The sequence below is a fragment of the Bison bison genome, unplaced genomic scaffold (assembly GCF_000754665.1).
Source record: "Bison bison bison isolate TAMUID 2011002044 unplaced genomic scaffold, Bison_UMD1.0 scf7180017864212, whole genome shotgun sequence".
Taxonomy (NCBI): Eukaryota; Metazoa; Chordata; class Mammalia; order Artiodactyla; family Bovidae; genus Bison; species Bison bison.
In genome coordinates this window covers 2005194-2027304 of record NW_011494784.1, presented here as the reverse complement: position 1 = coordinate 2027304, position 22111 = coordinate 2005194, and the positions used below count along the sequence as shown (strand labels likewise).

Genomic DNA, 22111 nt, shown 5'->3' with positions numbered 1-22111 from the left:
TTTCAGGGAGGAACAGTGTATTGGAGAGGGGAATTTAGTGAGAGATCTTAGAGAGACCTCCCCTTTTTTTTATTATGCTGAAATAATTAATTTTAATGGAAAGAATCAGTAAAGATGAAGATATTATTTCATTTGGATGATATAGAATTAAGTAAAAGTGTAAGTGGTAGTCGCTCAGTAGTGTTTGACTCTTTGTGATCCCATAGTCTGGACCCTGCCAGGCTCCTCTGTCCATGGAATTCTCCAGGCAAGAATACTGAAGTGCGTTGCCATTCTCTTCTCTAAGGGATCTTCCTGACCCAGGGATTGAACCCGGGTATCCTGCATTGCAGGCAGATGCTTTTATTGCAGGCAGTGGCTTTACTGAGCCACTAGGGAATCCCTATGTAGAATTTAGATATGTGCCAAAAGGTTATTTGAGGGGAGGAATTATTTTAATAGATAATATTATTATGACTTCAAAAACTAGAAACATCTAGGGCTCAATGGCTTTAAGTACAAGACCCCCCTTTCTTGTACATAAGATCCTCCAAAAAAAAATCAAGTTTCTACACACATCATATTTTCATATAATCTGTCTAGTATGTACACAGGGGATTTCACTGTGTAATGAACAAAAGTTCCCTGACCAATGGTGTAGGTGTGTCATTTCAAATTTCTTTAGATTGAGGGTCATGAGAGTTACTATTTATTTGAGGAAAATCTTTCCTGACTTTGCTTTCCCCTCTAACCTACCCCAACCGTCAGTCAATTCCATCCCACCTTAAAAATGTTTTATCTTCCCAAAGGGAAAGTTCAAATGGCATTTTACCTGAGCATGTTAGAGAACTGCAGGGCTTCAAACTTGTGAAGTGTGGTAAGGATGGAACGTTCAGAGGAGGAAGTTGTTAACAAATACTTGATGATACTACATGATAGTTCAATAGGGAGCACGGCTCCAGGAAAACTTCCCTGCCATTTGGTAAATCCCTTCTGCTGCTACTTGGAGCTCTAAAGTGATGATTAATTCCATTCTCCATCCTCCTGGTTAAATATTTTTAGCTGCTTATGAGACAATGGTATAATTCTCTTCAGTTCAGTTCAGTCGCTCAGTCATGTCTGACTCTTTGCGACCCCATGAATTGCAGCACGCCAGGCCTCCCTGTCCATCACCAACTCCCGGAGTTCACCCAAACTTATGTCCATCGAGTCCGTGATGCCATCCAGCCATCTCATCCTCTGTCATCCCCTTCTCCTCCTGCCCCCAATCCCTCCCAGCATCAGGGTCTTTTCCAGTGAGTCAACTCTTTGCATGAGGTGGCCAAAGTACTGGAGTTTCAGCTTTAGCATCAGTCATTCCAAAGAACACCCAGGACTGATCTCCTTTAGAATGGACTGGTTGGATCTCCTTGCAGTCCAAGGGACTCTCAAGAGTCTTCTCCAACACCATAGTTCAAAAGCATCAATTCTTCAGTGTTCAGCTTTCTTCACAGTCCAACTTTCACATCCATACATGACCATTGGAAAAACCATAGCCTTGACTAGATGGACTTTTGTTGGCAAAGTAATGTCTCTGCTTTTGAAAATGCTATCTAGGTTGGTCATAACTTTCCTTCTCTTGGTTCATGTTTAATATACAAGTAGGGTATTGGCCCCTGTAGCTAGTATAACAGTTGTAATAAACTTTATCTTTTATAGTTATTTGTGTTATGTTTTTGCCCTCTTATATAAGTACCTTTCTTGGACCTAGAGCATAGATGTCATAGGGCAGAGTCTATATCTATCTACTTCACAATTATATTCCCAGTGCATAGTGCCTGGCATATATTAGTGGAAATGAATATTCATTGAATTAATGTTTGTTGCAGTATCTCATAGGAAATCAGGTTAGAGACTTCCGTGGATTCCTTTCACATTTGTGTCAGAACTGCCGAGGGTTTCTCAGTCCAGTTTCCCTTTACCCATGGGCACACAGGTAGACTGCATTTCCCTTAACCTTTACTATTATGTGGTGCTGTAGGGTTATTTCTGATTCATGGAATGTGTGTAGGCCTGGCCCATCCAACTTCCTGTGTAAATCCTGCAAGCTCTCTCTTGCTCGCCTCATCTCTGGCCACATGCAAAGTATCCAGTGATTAAGATGACATCTAAGATGACATTTGGCCTATTGTTGTGACTGCTGCAACAGAAACACATGGTTATACAGCTATAATGGGTTCCATCTCTTAAAAAGCAGTATCTTCTCTAAAATTTCCTATTTGTACAGTGTCATAGCTCAAGAACTCATCAGTTCTCCAGATTCTGTTCTTATTGATGAGACTTTGTGATTTGATGAAACCAGACTGGGATTTGAGAGGAATATTCCTAGTCCAGGCTTTTATGTCTCCCTGGTCTCTCTGTTTGCTTCCTGCCTAGCTGAGTCTTCTGTGAAAAGTCTGGAAAATTAAGTCTAACCTCTGATATCCGCTCAGACATCTTCCCTTATTGCTTTTGGTTAAATCTTTGTAGAAAGGAAGGGAAAGAGCTTTCCACTGCTCTTTGACAGTGGGCTACTGTTTCCCTCTTACTGCTTATGGTAAAAAGCATGTCTGTATCTTGTGCCTCTGCTGGATGATCCAGTGAGATGACAGGAGGATAGACCATTGGGAAGCTAAAATTACAAAAGGAGAATGAACCCCAATGCATAGTTGCCACATTTACTGAATTCTTACACTATGCCATGTTCTACTCCATGAACTCGGGAGACTTAGGATCTATGAGGCACAGCCATCAAGAATTCTGTAGTTTCTTAACTAGTTAAGCTTCAGATCAGATCAGATCAGATCAGTCGCTCAGTCGTGCCCGACTCTTTGCGACCCCAACCCCATGAATTGCAGCACACCAGGCCTCCCTGTCCATCACCAACTCCCGGAGTTCACTCAGACTCACGTCCATCGAGTCAGTGATGCCATCCAGCCATCTCATCCTCTGTCGTCCCCTTCTCCTCTTGCCCTCAATCCCTCCCAGCATCAGAGTCTTTTCCAATGAGTCAACTCTTCGCATGAGGTGGCCAAAGTACTGGAGTTTCAGCTTTAGCGTCATTCCTTCCAAAGAAATCCCAGGGCTGATCTCCTTCAGAATGGACTGGTTGGATCTCCTTGCAGTCCAAGGGACTCTCAAGAGTTTTCTCCAACACCACAGTTCAAAAGCATCAATTCTTCAGCGCTCAGCCTTCTTCACAGTCCAACTCTCACATCCATACATGACCACAGGAAAAACCATAGCCTTGACTAGACGGACCTTTGTTGGCAAAGTAATGTCTCTGCTTTTGAATATGCTATCTAGGTTGGTCATAACTTTCCTTCCAAGGAGTAAGCGTCTTTTAATTTCATGGCTGCAGTCACCATCTGTAGTGATTTTGGAGCCCAGAAAAATAAAGTCTGACACTGTTTCCTCTGTTTCCCCATCTATTTCCTATGAAGTGGTAGGACCGGATGCCATGATCTTCGGCTAGTTCAAATTTAGAAAACAGATAAAACTTTTATAGCACAGTTTGGTAATTTGAGACACCTCTCTACCAAGATGACAGTAAAGGGTTTGCTTCACTTCTGCCTCATCTTTATTTGGGTCAAGGAGCTGTTGCTACTTGGGAGTATGAGGCCAAACCCTGGCTACATCTTTGATACCTGAAATGCCTCATTCCTGGTGTGATTATGGAAACATGCTGCCAGTTCTTACTTTTAAATAAAAAAGAGGATCTATGAATGAAACAAAGCTTTGAGCACAAAAAGGGCTTAATTCATAATTTTAGTAATGCTATCAAAGGTTAATAATCATCATCTTATATGATCCAACCTCAATTTTAAAAATAGCAAATTTCATCTTGTGTTTCAATCCTGCTTAAATCTAGGTTTCTAGCAAAATTCGAGATGATAGTTAAAATTCTATGATCTATTGTTGGTGACAATTGACATGAGCCTGGGATAGGTTGTGTTAATATATTTGATGTCTCTAATTAGTCACTTGAAGACTTGATTAGAAACCAAGGGACAACATCAGTGTATTTCTTTGTTTCAAGAGATCTGGGATGATCTTGAGTTAAGATTCCCACAGGGGATCTGGATGTGTTGAAACATACATATTTCAACGGTTTCTGCTGATTTCAAAGACTGAAGTTGGGAGAGACTCTATAGAAGAAAGGCTTTCGGATGCTTATCCTATCATATGGGCCAGTGGTTCTAGTTTTAAAATCTATTAAATCTTGCCTTAAACTACATTTCTCAGAACATGCCAGCTCTAGGGATCTCAACCTGCAACAGCTTCCGAGCACCTGAAAAATCGCTGTCATCTCTTAGAACTGCTTTTTAAAAAACATTATTGTGAGTCTGGGATTAGCCTCAATCACTTCTTACTACAGTTTCAAATAAGAATCAGAGCATTCCTATGTTGGTGAGTGTTGATTTTGGTGATGCTTTGTTTAAAAAAAAATCAGATGAGAGGCTTAATTATTAATTATTATCTGGAAACTTCCATCTATTTCAAATGTACTATAACATTTCAACAGCAAAGGAGTTGCTTATGATCAGCTAGCTGGGGCTTTGTTTTATGAAAGTTCTAGAAAAGTAGGGCTATTAGCATTATTTTAGTTGCTATCTTTGAGAGGTGTTGTTCTTATCTTAATTGCAACTTGGTAAGCTGTTTGGCTAGAATGAGGCCTGGGTCTTTTCTCAATGAGCATTTCTAACTCAGATTAGGTCCATGAGGACACAAGCCTTTCCAGGAAAAAAAGTATTTACTGGAAAAAAGGGCAATTTTGTAAGTTGGAACCCATGGAATAATATTTTCAAAGCCAAATCTATCTATCTACTTTACAGCCTCCTTGTTTCCTGTGTGAGAAAAAGAAAATAATGAGGCCAGACTTTTTTCCTTTTTCTTCTTTTAATTTTGTTCAGCATTAAAGGAGGGAACTTCATAAACATTGATTGTCATTTACAGAAAACATTCAGAAATCATGTGTGCATTATCCAGGGAATGCTAACAGTATTCAACTAATAATTTACAGGACATAAAATAAGGACAAAAACCTATTACATTCTAAAGTAATATAAAACTCTTTTTTTTAATTGTTAGGGAGTGCTGTTTTATTCTAGTATATTTATAATAAAAAAACTCAATGCTTACTTCCTAAATGACTCAGGCTGCAGTTTTACTCACGTACACAGAAATTAGGGCTTACATATTAAACAAGGAGAGAGAGACCAGAAAAGTGTAGATTTTAAAACTACGTATGTCACTGGGTTTATTTGTAGTTTGCCTTTTGCCCCTATCAGCCAATAATAATGCATGTAATAATGTAAGTTAAGCTCCAGAAAAATCAAAGCCTCTAGGAGGCATGATTTCTTTAAAAAAAGAATATAATTATTACGCTTTTTAGAGTGAATACTTTTATTTTACATAGTCTGGCAATGCAGGCTGTATGCGTTGCTAACAATGACACCCGTGCTGGTAAGAGATGCAGGCTGCACATCGCAGGTGCAGTGGCGGCTGGTAGGTACAGCCAAGCCCCACACCACATGGTTTCAACACTGGAGGACTCAGACCTCTGCTCTCTACTTGACACGTGTGGGCTGGAGCTCAGGTAAAAACATTAAATCTCTGAATGTTGGAAATACATGAAAATTATTTCTCTCAGTCCTAAAAGCAAGGAATTATTGTCAGGGATTTCAAAAATATTGGAAAGTCTCATTTAAATCTAAATATCTTTTTTATTATAAATCAATCATCATAAAATATTAGCCTTTTAAAGTTGTGTTTGGGATGCAGGAAAAGCATCAGACTCCTCAGACTTGCTCCTGCCTGTGTTGTTACAGCTCATGACACCTCCAAGTTTCCTCCCTCTCAGTCTCCCCCCACCCTCCCCCAGGTTCTTGACAACATTTATTTGGTAAAGGTCAGTTATGGCTTCAGCGAATGAGTGATCTGACCTTAAGTTATTAATACGAAATAAATGTGTACAAAAATATTTTGTTCATCAGAAAGCAGAGTTTGTTTTCCTTAAGCTGTTCCTTGCAGAAAGGATATGGACTAAGCCATTTGCTACAAGGAAAGAGGACTTACTCAGGCAGCATTTTTTTTTCTTTTTAAAAAAACTTTCCTTTTTCATGTCTGGTTCAGATAGAGTTTACAGGTCTTAGGGAAATCTTCAATACAGATTCTTTGGAGCAGATTTAATTGACAGCCCTGTCCCTTTCTCAGCTGTCTTACAAAAGGAAGTGTACACTTAACACCAATGACCCATCAAGATGCTTAAACCATTACAACCAGTTTCTGAGAAGTACGTAACACGCAGAAAGGAAGCAAGTACATATTTGCTCTTTGTTGGTTTTTCCCCCTCTAAAAAAATCATTACAAAGTCTTATGCTTAAACAGAGACATAGAAAAATCAGTGTATTCACTGTCTCCAGTTATTTACAGCAAAAATTACAGAGACAGCATACATCATATTAGACCTTCCACAAGCATATATTAAAAGTAATTACATCTGAAAAAATATTTTTATTTTCCTCTACATTTCTACAATACATACTCAATTTTCTATAGGTGTAGTTTTCATTCCCGTGTGTGTGTGTGTATGTGTGTGTTAATCAGATGAAGCAGACGGTACCGTGCTTGGGGGTGTGGTCCGGAGCTTCTCTGACATACCTAGTGTGTGTCTGTGTTCGGTCATGATCCAGGCAGGCATATGCCCTCCATCAGCCACTGCCTGAAGAGTATGGTTTAACAGAAGGATCACGCTGCCCAGTGGGGGTGCACATCCCCTGCGCTTCCCCCTCCTGGGTTTATTCAATCTCAGTAAACTTGTGCTTTATTTTTGGCCATAAGAACAATCACTGAGCTGCTCTGTCTGCTCCACTGGAGGTCGTGCTTACAGTCATGCAGGAGGCAAAGATTATATGGCCAATTCGCTTCGGAGGAATTTCAACAGCTAAGGAAAAAAGTGCACAAACAGACAACCCCTATCCACTGCAAAGAAATCCATGGGCCCTCACTTCAGAACAATGGAGGACTACGTGATTGTGACTGTGGAATAAACTCTTTAGACACAACCAAGGGAAAAATAAGAACTTGCAGATCACGAAACCGCATATTTAAAGAAACGCACCAAGACTCAAAAGCATAAAAATTGTGCATTGGACTTTTAGAACAAGAAAGTGGCAAGAAATCTAATCACCTGACTCTATGAAGCTGAAAGTTTGGGCAAAACAATGTCTTTTACAAGCCATCATGAAATTATTTTCATTTTCAGATTTGTTTGCCATTTTTAAAGCTGACCTCTCAGTATATCCTCTAGTCAAATATGGAAACCAAATTAAGTGTCAGAAGAGCAAGACCTCTTGCCCCTGAACCCCTGACTCTAATGTCACCCAGAGTTGTATCTGCTCAGACTTGCTGCAGTCAGATAGGCCCCAACATTGGAGTTTCAGGGGTTGTGACCACCTTCTGCTCCGAGACATGTTTGGTCTGCACTAAGCCTTGAATCAACTGACATTTACGACTCAAGAGATTGCATAAGATTTAGAAACTTTAGCAATATTTCAGCTTTAGCTGACTCTTGGATGCCCCTTTTCATTGGGGCATTTCCTTGCTAGCTTCCCACCAGACTGCTTCACTCATTTGCACCAACTCCCTGGCCCTCTTAGACTGTTGAATTTTTAACCTTAGCTTTAAACAAACATGTTTCTCTGGTCCTGAGATACTCCTCTACCAACAACCCCAAAAGGATGCCAACTCTTGTGTAAAGACGCACGTGGCTGCCCATATCAGATTGCTGTTTGGATGAGCAGTTGGGAACAGAAAATCAAATACCACTTCATCTAAAGCAGATGGTGGGACTTCCGCTCTCGTTAGAGGGGACTCTGTGCAAAGCGTCACTACAGATGCACACTTTCAAGTTACTGCTGTTCTCTTAAACGGTGGTTCTGTCAGGGCACAGATGCCCTTGTCTGAACTTACTGCCAACTGTAGTAGCTTCAAGAGAGAAAGGAATCAGGAAAATGTTATTTCTTCTAATTTCCAATAGCAGTAGAATTTTTCCTTGCTTCTATGATAAATGGAAACAGAATATAGAACAAAACTGACATAATTTGCATCTGATTGATGGCTTTGAAAAAAGCTGTTAAGTTGTGTCCTTGGAACATAAGAATTGCTTTTGCAGTCAAGTCTGGTACACATGGGACTGTAGAGAGTGAGCGTGAATTGACTATCCATGTGCAAGGTTTTCTACAAGCAGTTTAGCTTGACTGCTGGGAAGTTGTGTGTGGAGCAGGCAGCTGTGATAGGACATGAACTAATGCCTCCTGGCACCTACTGTTAATATCCAGAGTCTCTTAGATTCTATCAAAGAAATCTGTTTACCTAAGAGACCTCTGTATTGTCTGTTTTTACCTACTCAGTGGTCCAGATTCCTGAAGACACTTTTAAAGCAAGGGAAATCCAGAAAGGGTTTGTTTGTTAAATACATCTCCACCCTCAGTTTTCAATCTTTGGGGGGTAAAAGAGCTGCAGAAAAAGGAATACAAAGAGGACCAGAGTCGCAGACAGTAGGGCTAGAGATGAGATGCTAGGCCAGATGTGGAATTCGTTATTCTCCTATGTGCCCTCCAAACTTTTCCTTTCTTTTCACAGACCACAAGTCACCTCCCTTGTCAGGTGGTGAATGCCACTGACTTGTATAGGACTTGTATAGGAAGCCAGGGTTCTCTGGGAGATACATATTCCTATAAATGGGGCAACTGGATCATTTGGCTCTTAGGAGATTTTAGAAAATGAAGCTAAGTTGTTCTTACTCATGAGCAATTTTTCAGCAAGTCCAAACAGAAGTAAATCCAGCTTACAGCATGAAGTTACCCCTCACTGGTCCGAAAGCCTTGTCAGAGTGGTTCTCTCACTGGCATATTTAATTTGTGTCATTTACATTTTATTGTCATTTTCCTGTTTTTTGTCCCCCCACTTCTTGGTGTACCTTTTTTAAAAACAAAACAAAACATCCCTGAGTGGATACAGTGCAACATCTGCATCAAGCAGTGATTGTCATTTACGAAGCATGAAGTGAAAAGTACAGATCCTGGGTCCTTTCTTCCAGTGCCCACCTTATTATGAATGTGTTGCAAACACTTGTGAGTCTTCATGGGGAAGGGACAAAGGTTGCATGTGGTCAAGAAAGTTGTTAACCAAAATTTCAAAATACCTCCAGAGGTAGTCACAGGAGACATTCAAAGGGCAGCTTTTAAAGGTACTTGGTTACCACTGAACACATGACTTGGCTGTCTTTCACGGGACAGATTTGGCAACTGTGGCAAAAGTTGGAAATCTCTTTTCTCAACTGCAAGGGGCTGAGTGCCTACTGGTTTCCACTGTTTTGTTCTGGTTCAGTTGTTAGCTGTTTCCTGTCCCCTCGCTTCAAAAGGTTCATGCCGTCCCAAAGAAATGATTGCACCAGTGGAAACAACACAAATTCAAATCCAGGACCTCCTGAGGCAGATGTGGGGAACAATCTTTTTCCTACCTCACCCATGGGACAAGGGAGGGAAAATTCTCAGCCACTTCATCAATTGAGTCAATTTAAATCCTCTAAGGTAAATTGGAGGAAACAAATGGTTCCCTTTGCAACTGAGCAGGAATTACAGGCTGACAATAGGAAACACTAGTCCAACTGAACAATGAAAGCAAAGTTTGACATAAGTTCAAAGCTCAAAGGGAAACGCCAAGTAGACACATTAAGCATTGCCTATCACAAGCCAATCATAAAACATACATTGCATTTGGAAACAGCTTGGTTTAATTGAGTGCCTTCCATTACCCTGTTTTCCTAGCAATCAGTAAAGTAATCTTTCCATTAGAAGGAAATATGACTCTTGGAATTAATTCTTTATACAAAGAGCTAACAGGAGTGACATTTACACCAAAAAGAATTGAGTCCCTGTAGCAGCATAATAAGCAGTCTACAGCTGTCTTCTTAGACACTGAAGGTAATTTGGTTCAGTGTAGTTAAATTAATTGAATATAACAGTAGTTGAGAAAGGGATTCATTATTTTAAAGCCTTTTTTCTCCATTGGTTTGGAATTCATCAATCATGAGGTGGGAAAAGGCTCTGTTTTCTAAAAGACAAGATGAACACTACTGTTTGATCATCAGTGAGCAGTGCTGTGGCATCATGGAGATGGCTGTCAAACCATCCAACTTCAGGAGAGCATAAGATTAAAAACAATGTTTCCACTGATGGAAACTTCACAAAGTAGGTGTGCATTTGTGTGTGTGTATATGCGTGTGTGTGTGTGAGTGTTAGATGAGATAAGGGCAGGTCTTCATGAGTTGATGGCCAGGCTACACTTACAGATCATAATTTTCCCTGTCTTATACACAAAGCTCCTCTCTAGATCCCTTTTAAAAACTCTTGTTTGGGATCAAATGAGACTAAAGGCACAAGGCCTCCAAAACACAGGCAGAACAAGCTTCTTGGAATTTATGTTTTTCTGGTGATCACTTTGATTGGAGAGCAAGTGGAAAAGTGAGATCTTGTACTAGGAAATCCAAGTTGTCTAATCCTGATCTCAACTCTGGCATTCTGTACTTTTAAAAGTTGCTAAAAGAATAACCCCAGGGTAGATGGATAATGCAATTTCAAACGGCACCAGAAATAGTTTTGGCTTTGGGGTGCATTTGTTCTGTAGAATAACACAGATCTTTTATTCTAATCTATCAAGGTTTTACTAAATTTTTATAATATAACATTTTGTAGTTGAAAAAAATTAGAGGTCCCAGACTAGAAGAACATAGAAAGTCCTGCCTCCCCCTTTATTTATTGCTGCTTTTTTTTTTTAACAAACTTATTAAAGAGAATGAACATAAAGAACTACTTCTTTGCTTTGTATATTCTCTTTCTACTTCTTTGCAAAAGAGATAAAATGTTTACATGAAATGGTATTAGGACCCTGGGTTCTGATTTGCTCTTTTACTCCAATTTTTTTAGAAAAAACTGCTGGTGGTCGTAATCTACTGACTGTATTTCTCTGTTGATACAACAAGCACCAAAATCAAGTTCCTCTCACAACTTGAAATTCAAAGAAAAAAAGATGATTTTTGTGTCCTGGTGAAAAATAGGAACTATCTGTTTTTTGGTCAAAAGGCCCTGGACTCCATAATGTTTTCTGTGGCCTAATTCTTAAAACAGGAAAATGACTCCAAATAGTTAATTTTTTCCCCAATATGTACCATCTTGACAAGGCTTTGATGTCATTGATCGAAACAGAGTTTTTCTACAGAGGTCATGCGTTATATTTATTCCTTTGTCAACTTATTTCTGAATTGGTACCATTCTGCTATTAACTGCAGATGAAAACTCTGGCTGGAAAAACAAAATCCTGATTGTCTAACATAAAGGTAACATATAACACAGAAGGTAAATAATGTAAGAGCGCCTGACTGAACCTCCTTTGCTAGTATATTTGATATTTTAAGCCACAGTGCATGTGTGTGTATAAGTAATAGTCATATATAATATTCTCAGATATTATATACTTATCACATACCTGCACAGTGCTTTCCAAGACAGCTACAAATTTATACATGCATCACCTATCTAAAAACATAGAAATCAGTAAGCCTATTAAGTGGAATTTTCTTAAATTATATTTGAACAATCAACAGGAAAAGTAATCATGTAAAGTACTGCTCTGTTCTTGTATATATCTACAATAAAATTCTATAAACAGTTGTTTCCCCAAACATACCTGAATAAAATTAAAAAAAGATAACACCCAGTGTCCTATATTTGTATATTTATGGTCATTTCAAAAACAAACAAACAAATAAAAGAGCCCCACTCAGGTGCATATTTACATTCTTCAAACTGTAGCGGTGAAAAATAATTCTATTAAGTGCAGGACATTCCTAATGTTGCAGTAGTGACGTTTTCCTTAAGTCTTCATGAACACATTGCTTTTGTCTTAATGGTGATGCATTCCACGACTATGAGACAGTTCGCTCGTCGCCTTCATTTGCAGACGGTGGCACAGTCAGGATTAAAGAGCTCCTTGTATAACGGAGGAAAGAGTGTATTCACTATGTCTGGATGCGATTGCTTAAATACCTGCAGCTTCTCCCCGTGCAAGTTGCAAACTGCTGTGATGGTTGGTATCTTGGCTATTAGCTGCAGAGTGGAGAGACAGGGAAGGAGACAAAGAGGGAAGCTCATTAGTGCTCGGTCTCCTGAATCAGTGTCCTTCCTGGCCCCAGATGAAGGGAACCGACTTTGGAAAAAGATGTTCAAAAAGAAAGAAGGCTCACTTTCAGCTTCTCCTTTAGAACAAAACAAAACAAAACACCTTCCTCCCCCACTCTCTAAAGAGAAAATAAAGAGCAGGAAAGAAAGCAGGACCAAGCTTCCTAGTTCATTGTTCTTATAGAAAGTATGTATGGAAGGGAGTTTAGTCTAATCATTAGGAGGAGGTGTTGGCCGGGCAGGCTGACGAAGTTGGAATCCTGGTTCTAAAATAGCTAAATGGCTATATGTCTGTGACACCCTCTATGTCTCAGTTTTCTCATTTGTAAAATGGACTTATTCATAGCATCTATTTCATTGAGTTGTTGTATAGACCAAGTGATGAAATTAATATGAAAGTGCTAAGAATACTGTAGGCATGAAACACAATTAGCTAATATCCTTATCTACCATTTCCCATAGATTTTTATAACATGAATATCAGATTTTTAGATTTGGAAGATGACAGTGTTAGAAAGGTATAGCATAAATCATATGAGGTGTAATTCACAATGATCTGGGCTGCTCTGCTGTCAAGGTCACTAGCCTGCCACTATCTCTCTAATCCTTTCCCACTTGAATGCATAAGATGAAACCTATATTTAATCAAGGGAGAATTTGGGAGGTCACTGGCACTCAGCTTCCTTGGGGAGGTGTTTTAAAAAGTCATGGGAGAACATCCACTTATTATTATTTTTTTTTGAGAACATCCACTTATAACTGTTAGGTTTTGATATGTTAGTATCATGTAAGATATAATTTTGTAAATTTAAATACCCAGAAGACGGTGTTTTAATAATTTAAAATACCCACAGTTTGTTAAACGCTATATATGTCATCAGGTTCTGGACAATTCTAGCTTTTAACACACTTATAATTCTGAAACACTTAGAATCCATCATTTAGTGTCAAAATTGCTTAAAACCATGTATCATTGTGATCAAATTACTGTGGGAATAAGAAATACTCTCATATAGGTAATACTTTTACAAAAGATAAGCTTGATGGTTCATATAGTTGACCAAAGGTACACTTGAAAGCAATGATGAAATAAAATAAACCCATCTAATCACCAATTAGGCTCACCGCTCTCCCTACCCTATTCAATAATAAGAAACCATTTCAGCCTTTGAAGTAAAGGAGGAAATAGATAATTAGTTACTTTGTGACTTTTCAAAATCAGAAATTTCCACTCTTTCATTAACTTTCCTTTTAACAACTAATGACTATATAACCACACTATGAGCCATTTAAAAATAGCACCAGGATTAGAGCTGTTGACATATTCATTAAAGGGATCTAGAACACACGAAGTTTGGCGTTCAGAATTTTCAGTTCACTGCTATTTAATCATAGGGATAGAAATGAAAAGAAAAAAAAACAACTGTAGAATCTTTACAGAATGGATGTTAAATTTTAGACTGAGAATCAGGACTTTTCAACATTATGAGGTACTTAAACTGGTAGCAGACACTTCTACTAGACACCAGAGTTCACAAACAGTAGTGTTATTGCTTATAATCTATGTGAGAAGACAGATGAATATGACCACACAATCAAAAGCAGACTGAAAAACTGTGGCGAGTGCCATGGAGGAACACTGCTAGGAGAAGTGGTAGATAATAGGATGCTCTGACTTCTGTAAGGTAGGCACTTCTGAGAAAGGACCATTTAAGCTGGGCTCTGAAGGGAGAGAGAGCTAACCAGATGCTGGGGCTGGGGGGTGTATAATATGTTCCAGGACCATATGTGGTATTAGAACTAAAAGAAGTTCAGTGTCCCTGGAGCAGTGGGTGAGCATGTTCAAGGATAAAGCTGGGGAGGCTGCATAGTCAGGTTATGCTAGGTCTCACGGTCTCTGTTAAGGTCTTTGGAAGAATTTTAAGAAAGATAATCAGAATCACATTCTGAAAGATTTGATTTGAATCCTGGTGGAAAGCAGTGTCTTTTCTATATTTTCATAGGTAAAGAGTGTACAAATGTCCACTAACTAGAGTCCCTTGGGAAATTATTCAAGCTTTCTTAACCAGCTGGTTCACACAGAAGGAGACTGTAACAATTTCGGAAAACTTCTTACACATTACAATTCTCCCTGAAATAGCTACTGAATGCACAGAGGCTTTGAAAGCTTTCTATAATCATCTGCAGTTGAACTGATGATGTGCAGAGTTCCTAAAACACCCAGATGCAACTCTGTAATGCTTGTCAATCTTTGGTGTGCACAAGCATCGCTCGGTGCTTCCTAAAAATGCAGATTACTGCAATCCACTTGTAGGGATTCTGTTTCATGAAACCTAGATGGGGAGCTCAGATTTCATGTTTGAAATACATATCCTGAGGATACTGGTGCACTGGGTCCATAGAATAGACTTTGAGAAGCACTGTTAAGAGATTCAAATCTTATAAATTTACAGCTGTTTTTAAAAATTGACAAATTCTTTATCATGTAAGAAATAGTCCTGGTAACTGAGTGTCAAGTTAGCTTCTTTTCTGGAGGCTGTTAAGAAATTATCATATCTAGAGAGGGAAGGTTTCATTTGCTTGGTTCTATTAGTTTGGTGAGAGACAAGTAATGAAATTTCCTGAGTTCCCTATAAAACACAAATACTATATAAAGAGGATTAGTCTAGTGATAAAAATATGGGCTTTCAATGAGCCAGACTGTCTGCATTTGAATCCCTGATTTGCTCTTTACAGTTGTATGATCTTGGACAAGTCACTTAACCTATTAGCTTCTTTATCTGTCAGATGACAATTATGACAATCCCTATCTCAGAGAGTTGTTGTGAGGGTTAAGTGAGTCAATACAAGCCATCTATGACTGTAATGCTTCCCTCAAGGAAAGAAATAGTCAAGGTCATGTTTGTTCAGCCAAGTAACATGGAGGACAAGAAACCAGCTTAGCCCCTAAACAAGCAACCAAAATTGATTCTCTATATATTGTATGTTTGCTTCCTAGATGGCTCAGCAGTAAAGAATCTATCTGCAATACAGGAGATGCAGATTTGATCCCTGGGTCAGGAAGATGCCCTGGAGGAGGAAATGGCAACTCACTCCAGTATTCTTGCCAGGATAATCCCACAGACAGAGGAGCCTGATGGGCTATAGTCCATGGGGTTGCAAAGAGTCATACATGACAAGTGACTGAGAATACACACACATATTGTGTGTTGGGGTTTCCCCAGGAGGCTCAGTAGTTAAGAATCCTCCTACTGACGCAGAAGACACAAGAGAAGTGGGTTCAAACTCTGGGTTGAGAAGATATTATGTACTGCAGCTGGGAAACCCAATGTCAAAAGGAGCTCAGAGAAGCCTCAGCAGTAGTTGAAGGCTCAACAACTTTTTAAATAGCTGGGGTGGTGATCTAAAAGCACTTGGAGATGGAAGGGGTAGTTGATTTCAAATCATCATGAGATTTCATCATGTTTAAATAATCCCCATGGCAGAAGTAGACAGAGGGTCTAGAAAAAGGCATTTTCACACTCATCTGCTCATCTCACTCTCTTATGATAAACATTTCTTGTAAGAAGGAAGCTTTAGCTTATACCTACAGGGGTCTATAAGAAGAAAAATAGCTGTTTGAGAAGAGATAATAATCCTATGCTTCTTTCCAAAGGGTGGTTTTATGAGAAAACCCACAATTTTATAATTGGCACATTTGATGTTGAACAAATGGAACATGCAAAGGTGAAAACTAGAGATTGTGTTCATGTGGGCTTTCAAGCCATCATGATGCCTTTCAACATGAAGCAGGAAGTCAACAATGGCTTGATTAAAGAAGAAGAAACTGCAGAAGCACTGATAAAGGCAGGAAATACCCAGTGAGGCTACACATCCATTCGTCTTCTCCATTCACTCTTTTTGGAGTTTTTGTTTAGCTAAATCTAGATATTTGGCCTAGACTTTTCCACCATCCTTAGTCCACCTGACATCCATGCTGTATGGGATGTTTTCTCTACTCTGGAAATGGCTGACTAAAGTGGAAGCAGACACTTGGTTCAGCTGGGATTGGAATCTGGAATCAGATGGAGAGCCAGCAAATTACTTTCTAAATGTAACAACTTACTTTCTAAATGTACTTTCTAAATTACTTTGTAGTGACCTAAGGAGCTAAGAGCTAGCCATATTTCACCAAGACCCAGGAAGCAGAGAAAATTGGTATTCAGAGAGGGAGAAGAAGAAAGCAGGTTCCTAAAGAGAGAGAAACTTGTGAGATAAATAATTCTGAAGGCTTCCCAATTTCTTGTCCCAGCATTTCCTGAAAGGGGGCTGGATTTCTGACCATAGGTTCCATCAGATTTCTCTCCATTAGTTTTATTATTTTCTTCTTGCTTTTCCTAGTGGGAGTTGGTTCTTGTTCCTTGTAACTCAAGAGTCCTAACCAATACATCAACTTGCAACTTCATGAGTGAGGAGTAACATCAAAACCTCTCTTCTGGAACTTCCCGGGTGGTCCAGTGGTTTAAGGCTCAGAGCTTCCCTGGCAGGGGGCACAGGTTCCATCCTTGGTCAGGGAACTAAGATACTGAATGTCTTGTGGAATAGCCAAAAAACAAACAAAGACCACCTCTCTCCTTCTTATAGACTATTAGTCTGACAGACAATCCCTAAAATTTCTGGGTGTGGGACCTATGGTGTATGCCAGCAAACTATAAATGACTAACATGAGTTGAAATAATCTGATCTCTCTCAGGGACTCCTCAAGGAAAGCACTCACGGGCCAAGACTGTGTATTATTTTTTGCTCCCTCCCCTGCATCTGGCACACAATACACACTCATTATACATGTAGGTTGAAGTAGAAAACTATTCCCTAAGAAAGCTGTTTCTTGAGAATTGATTTGGAATTAGAAATCTTGGATGATCTGTTGAACTGTTTTCTGTAATCTTGCCTCTTCTTACATTATTTTACAGGGTATATCCCACTTGGGGAAAGCTGAGCAGGGCTTCTGGGGTGCCTGGTCTTAACCTGGGCAGCGGTTACACTGGTATGTTAACTGCGTGATGATTCATTGAGCTAAACACTGATGAGTTAAGAACTTTCCGCACGTATGTTGTAGTTTAATAAAGTACAAAAAAATTAAATATAAAACAAATTCCTAACTAAATATGCGGAGAAGGCAATGGCACCCCACTCCAGTATTCTTGCCTGGAAAATCTCATGGATGAAGGAGCCTAGTCACTTTCATGCACTGGAGAAGGCAATGGCAACCCACTCCAGTGTTCTTGCCTGGAGAATCCCAGGGACGGGGGAGCCTGGTGGGCTGCCGTCTATGGGGTTGCACAGAGTCGGACATGACGGAAGCGACTTAGCAGCAGTAGTAACTAAATATGAAGGAGAATGGGGAGGTTCAGACCATGAGGCCACATCATTTGAGCAGGGACTCAAGCGGTGACTGGACAGACTGTGCTGTTCAAGATTAAACTGATGAATCCCAGGCCCACCTGCTAGGAATTCTAATGTGACATCTAGTGTTCTCCACAAAGAATAAGCAGGCTTCAGGAGTAAACATCCCATTATTAATCATGACATAGTCTCTCTTGATCTTACTGAGACAGCAATGAAACTCATTGTAAATGACCCTTGGCAGTTTTCAATGATCTCTCCATCAGTGTCTGCTTGCTCCATAGACCCTATCTATGAGTCAGCACAGCTGACTTTTTTGTTTTTTTTTCCTAAATCTGTATCCTAATAGTGCTTACTAAAGTGAGAGTGACTAGGAGTGATTTCTTTCAGATAAAAATCTCAATTATTAACACTGTAAAGTAGGGCTGTGTAAACCTTCCCTCATATAAGCTTTTATTTAGAAACTTGCTACTGCTACATTAGAAAAATTCCCCTCTCTGTGTTGATGGCAGTTTTGTTGTTCTGCCAGAAAGAGAAAGCCTGATAGGAATGCTGACCCCTGGATGTGGGGTTTATAAACAGTGTATGCTTTGGGACTAGAATATCACCTTAAATTCAGTAGTGTAGTGCATAGAGTACTCATTTGAATCTGCAAGACCTGGAGAAATCTATTTATTCACTTATTGTAGTGGCAGAACATCTAAAGAGTCCTTAAAACTACTGCACAGGACTGAATACTGGGAGGCAAAAGAAGATGTTAGAAGCAACCTTTGTTTTTCTCTTCTAGAGTCAAAGAATGTTATACTGAAGGGACCTTAACGACCATCCAGTCCAACCTCCTTATTTAGGAGACAAAAAAAAAAGTGAAGCCCAAAGAACAGATGGGCTGCCTCCCCTAGTCATATGGGGCTTAAAAATATATGTGTATATATGCATATACATATATACATACATATACATATATATACATAGTAAGTGATAGTCACTCAGTCATGTCCAACTCTTTGTGACCCATGGACTGTGGCTCTCCAGGCTTCTCTGTCCATAGAATTCTCCAAGCAAGAATACTGGAGTGGGTAGCTATTCCTCTCTCTAGGGGATCTTCCTGAACCAGCAGTCAGATTCTTTACTGTCTGAGCCACCAGAGAAGCCCATATATGTATATACATGTTTAGTTGCTCAGTGGTATCTGACTCTTTGTGACCCCATGGACTGTAGCCTGCCAGGCTCCTCTGTTTATGGGATTTTCCAGACAAGAATACTGGAGTGGGTTGACATGTCCTTCTCCAATATATATGTATTTCTTTTGTGAGCTTTAGTGAGAATGACCAGTGTTATCTCATTTCCTCATTTCTCCAATCCGGGATCCAGCCAAATCTAACTATTATTCAGGGTCTGCATACAGTGTATATTTTCTTATACATATAGCATTGCCCCCATCACTTGGAATGCCATACTTCACCTCCCTAAACCTCTAACTTCCATCCTTTGAAACAGCATTCATCAGCTATTAGTTCAAATATACCCATTTCTTGGATAAAACATTTCCCTACAGAAACAAAGTTTCTTCTGTCCACAGCAGCTACAACAACAGCACTTACATGTTGGTTATGAATCATGTACCATGCTTATATTTGATCTCATTCAGTCCTCAAAATAACCATATGACATCAATACTATCTTTAATCACATTTTACAAATAAGAAAACCGAGACACAGAGGTCAAGTCACTTGTGCAGAATAACTAAGCTAGTCTGATGGTTCATTATATATATGGTACATATTATCATTATGATCATGAAAAGAAGAAACTAGATTATTTATTTTTACCCCAAACAAACCAAAAAATAAACTGATTAATACACAGGGGTTGAGAACTTTTAGTTAATGGATTAAAATTCCTGATTTAAAAATCCTCTCCAGGTCCAAGTTTGGTCAAAAGTATAAGGCATTGCTACTTGAACTTTAATTTCAGGAACTGGGCATGCAGAAAGTGTTTTGGAGACAGTTTTTTCAAGATGAAATCTAATGATTATGTCTGAACCCTGCACCTCACTTGAAGCCGGCTACACCTGTTCAGAGTCAAACTGGCTGGCTATTAACAGTCTTTGTCATTTGCACAGAGGCAGATCCACCCCACTTACTGAGACTATAACCCAAACCCCTGGACTTGAATATAGCAGTTGCATATGTGCACATTTTTCTGGAGATAAGCTTCATACTGTGTACCCGATTGCCCAGAGGGGTCACTCTTTTAGGGGTGTCATGGAGGCAGAAGAGCTCCATGGCTATGAAGGTGAAAGAATAAATTTCTGAAAATAGGAAAAGTATCTGTGGTATGGTGGAATAGTTTTCCTTGGATTTAAATAAAGCTGTTTATTTCTTTTGGAGAGCATGGGTTTGATGAGTGGGTGTCCCTATATGTCAATGGCGCCATTGTCCTTAGAGTATGAAGGCAGTCAGGAACTCAAGAGACTTGCCTGTCCCTTCCCTTTCCCCAACACACTTGAACCTGAGACTTAGACAAATGGAGTGACTTATGCAAAACCACACGGTCCAGAGCAGGGAGAAATGAGAACCCAATTCTCATTCCATTTCATGGTCCCTCCACATTAGTTCACATAGTGTGAGTCGCTCAGTCATGTTCGACTCTTTGCGACCCCAGGAACTGTAGCCCAGCAGGCTTCCCTGTCCATGGAATTCTCCAGGCAGGAATACTGGAGTGGGTAGCCATTCCCTTCTCCAGGGAATCTTCCTGATCCAGGGAACAAACCTGGGTTTCCTGCGTTGCAGGCAGACTCTTTACCCTCTGAGCCACCAGGGAAGCCCCTAGTTCACATAACTTCCTATCAAATGATGACCATTACAGTGAAAGGGCCACACAGAAACTCAATATCCACACATGACTAGTGGAAGCAATGCTTTGTCATTTGACTCCAGTGAATTTTATATAAGAAATTATCCTTTCTAACACTTTTTCTGATTCCCAGATTTACAACATTCTCTTTCCATAAGCAAAGAACTGAATGGATTTAACTAGACTTACTGTGGTGTTCGCTTCACAACATATCAGTTCAGTTCAGTTGCTCAGTCATGTCCGAGTCTTTGTAAGTCAGACGTGACCCTTCACAGCATATACAAATATTGAATCATTATGTTATATACCTAAGCCTAATATAATGTTATATGTTAATTATTCTTAAGAAATAAAATAATTGTATACTTTTCCCACTAAAGATGGGAAAAGGAGAGTTAAGCTGACTTTACTTGGTGTTTTAATTTTTTTTTTTTTGCTATTACATATTTTTCATCTTCAATTTCTGTCTTCTTCCTACCCGCAAATACCTCAGATCACCATCAGGATACCAACCAAGTAGTAGCAAATGGTATAAGCACAAGGGTTACTGTCTTGGGGAAGTAATAATCACCATGTCGCAGTGTGTTAGAATTTATGCAGTGTATGTATCTCATTTGAACCTATACTTCTGTATAGGAGTAAGAAATTATAATCTTCATTTTACAGACGAAAGAACCATGGTTTTCTGATAAGAAGATGATGCCCTGAAGTGGAATAGTTTTTGTCCAACTCTGGATTTTAGGGTGGTAAATATGGGGAATAAAGTCTTTGGGGGATCCAAATGCAAGAAACATTCTTCCTGCCAACATTAACTAGCCAGATGCATTTACGCATACATGCTGCACAGCAACAGAAAGGCAGATGCATATACCCACAGTATCACCATTTCTGCCTAGTATATCTGAAAGCATGTGGAAGTTTTGCTCTTATCTGGGAGAAAATTGAGGTATGAAGAGCATAGGATTTGTCCTTGCCCACGTGATAAGTGACAAGTTACATCAAAGAGACTATCACTCTACGGTGTAGAAATGTTCTTCCTAGTGATGTGTTAATTTTAGCAAAATGTTACTATAATGAAGCAGCATACTTAACTCATGGAGGTTTTTTATTGTAGTACTCTGTATGTGCAAAGTAAAATCTGATAGTATTCCTAGCAGAGTCCCCCTTCCCTCTCCACCCTTTAAAATAAAGAACTTCAAGAGCAGAGTGGGAGAGTTTTAATGATAAAAATATAGAGTCGGATAACTGTCATCTGTAACTGAGGATAAGCTCCACTTCTTCGTTGCTTAACCTCTAAAAAAAACTCCAATTCTTAAGAAATTCAAGATACTTTAGGATCTAAAATAATGCTAGGTATCATTAGAAAACTCCTTATTCCTCTTATGATCATTTTATGTTGATACATAACTTTTTCCAGAATTCTTCTAAAGGATCACTATTTTTAATTAAGTTGAATTGTGAATGAAATGCAAAGCGCTGTGCATGCAGTCTGCCCTTGAGATACTTCATTTTGAAAGAATCCCAGATTAGAGGTGAGGAGATTAGAGTTGAAGGAAAATTTACAAGGCATCAGTCTAATCTTCTACTCTGGGTAGGACTGCCATTAACAACATATCTGAAAGGAAACAAG

General features: G+C 39.3%; 1 protein-coding gene across 1 annotated transcript in view; it reads right to left on the bottom strand.

Moving 5' to 3' along the window:
* Positions 1 to 11320: 11320 nt before the first annotated feature.
* RORB (RAR-related orphan receptor B) overlaps positions 11321 to 22111 on the bottom strand; it is a 206834-nt gene continuing 196043 nt past the window's right edge. The window contains exon 10 of the mRNA XM_010844888.1: positions 11321 to 12167. Coding sequence (XP_010843190.1) covers positions 12012 to 12167 — 156 coding nt within the window. The 3' untranslated portion in view covers positions 11321 to 12011. The remainder of the gene's footprint in view (positions 12168 to 22111) is intronic.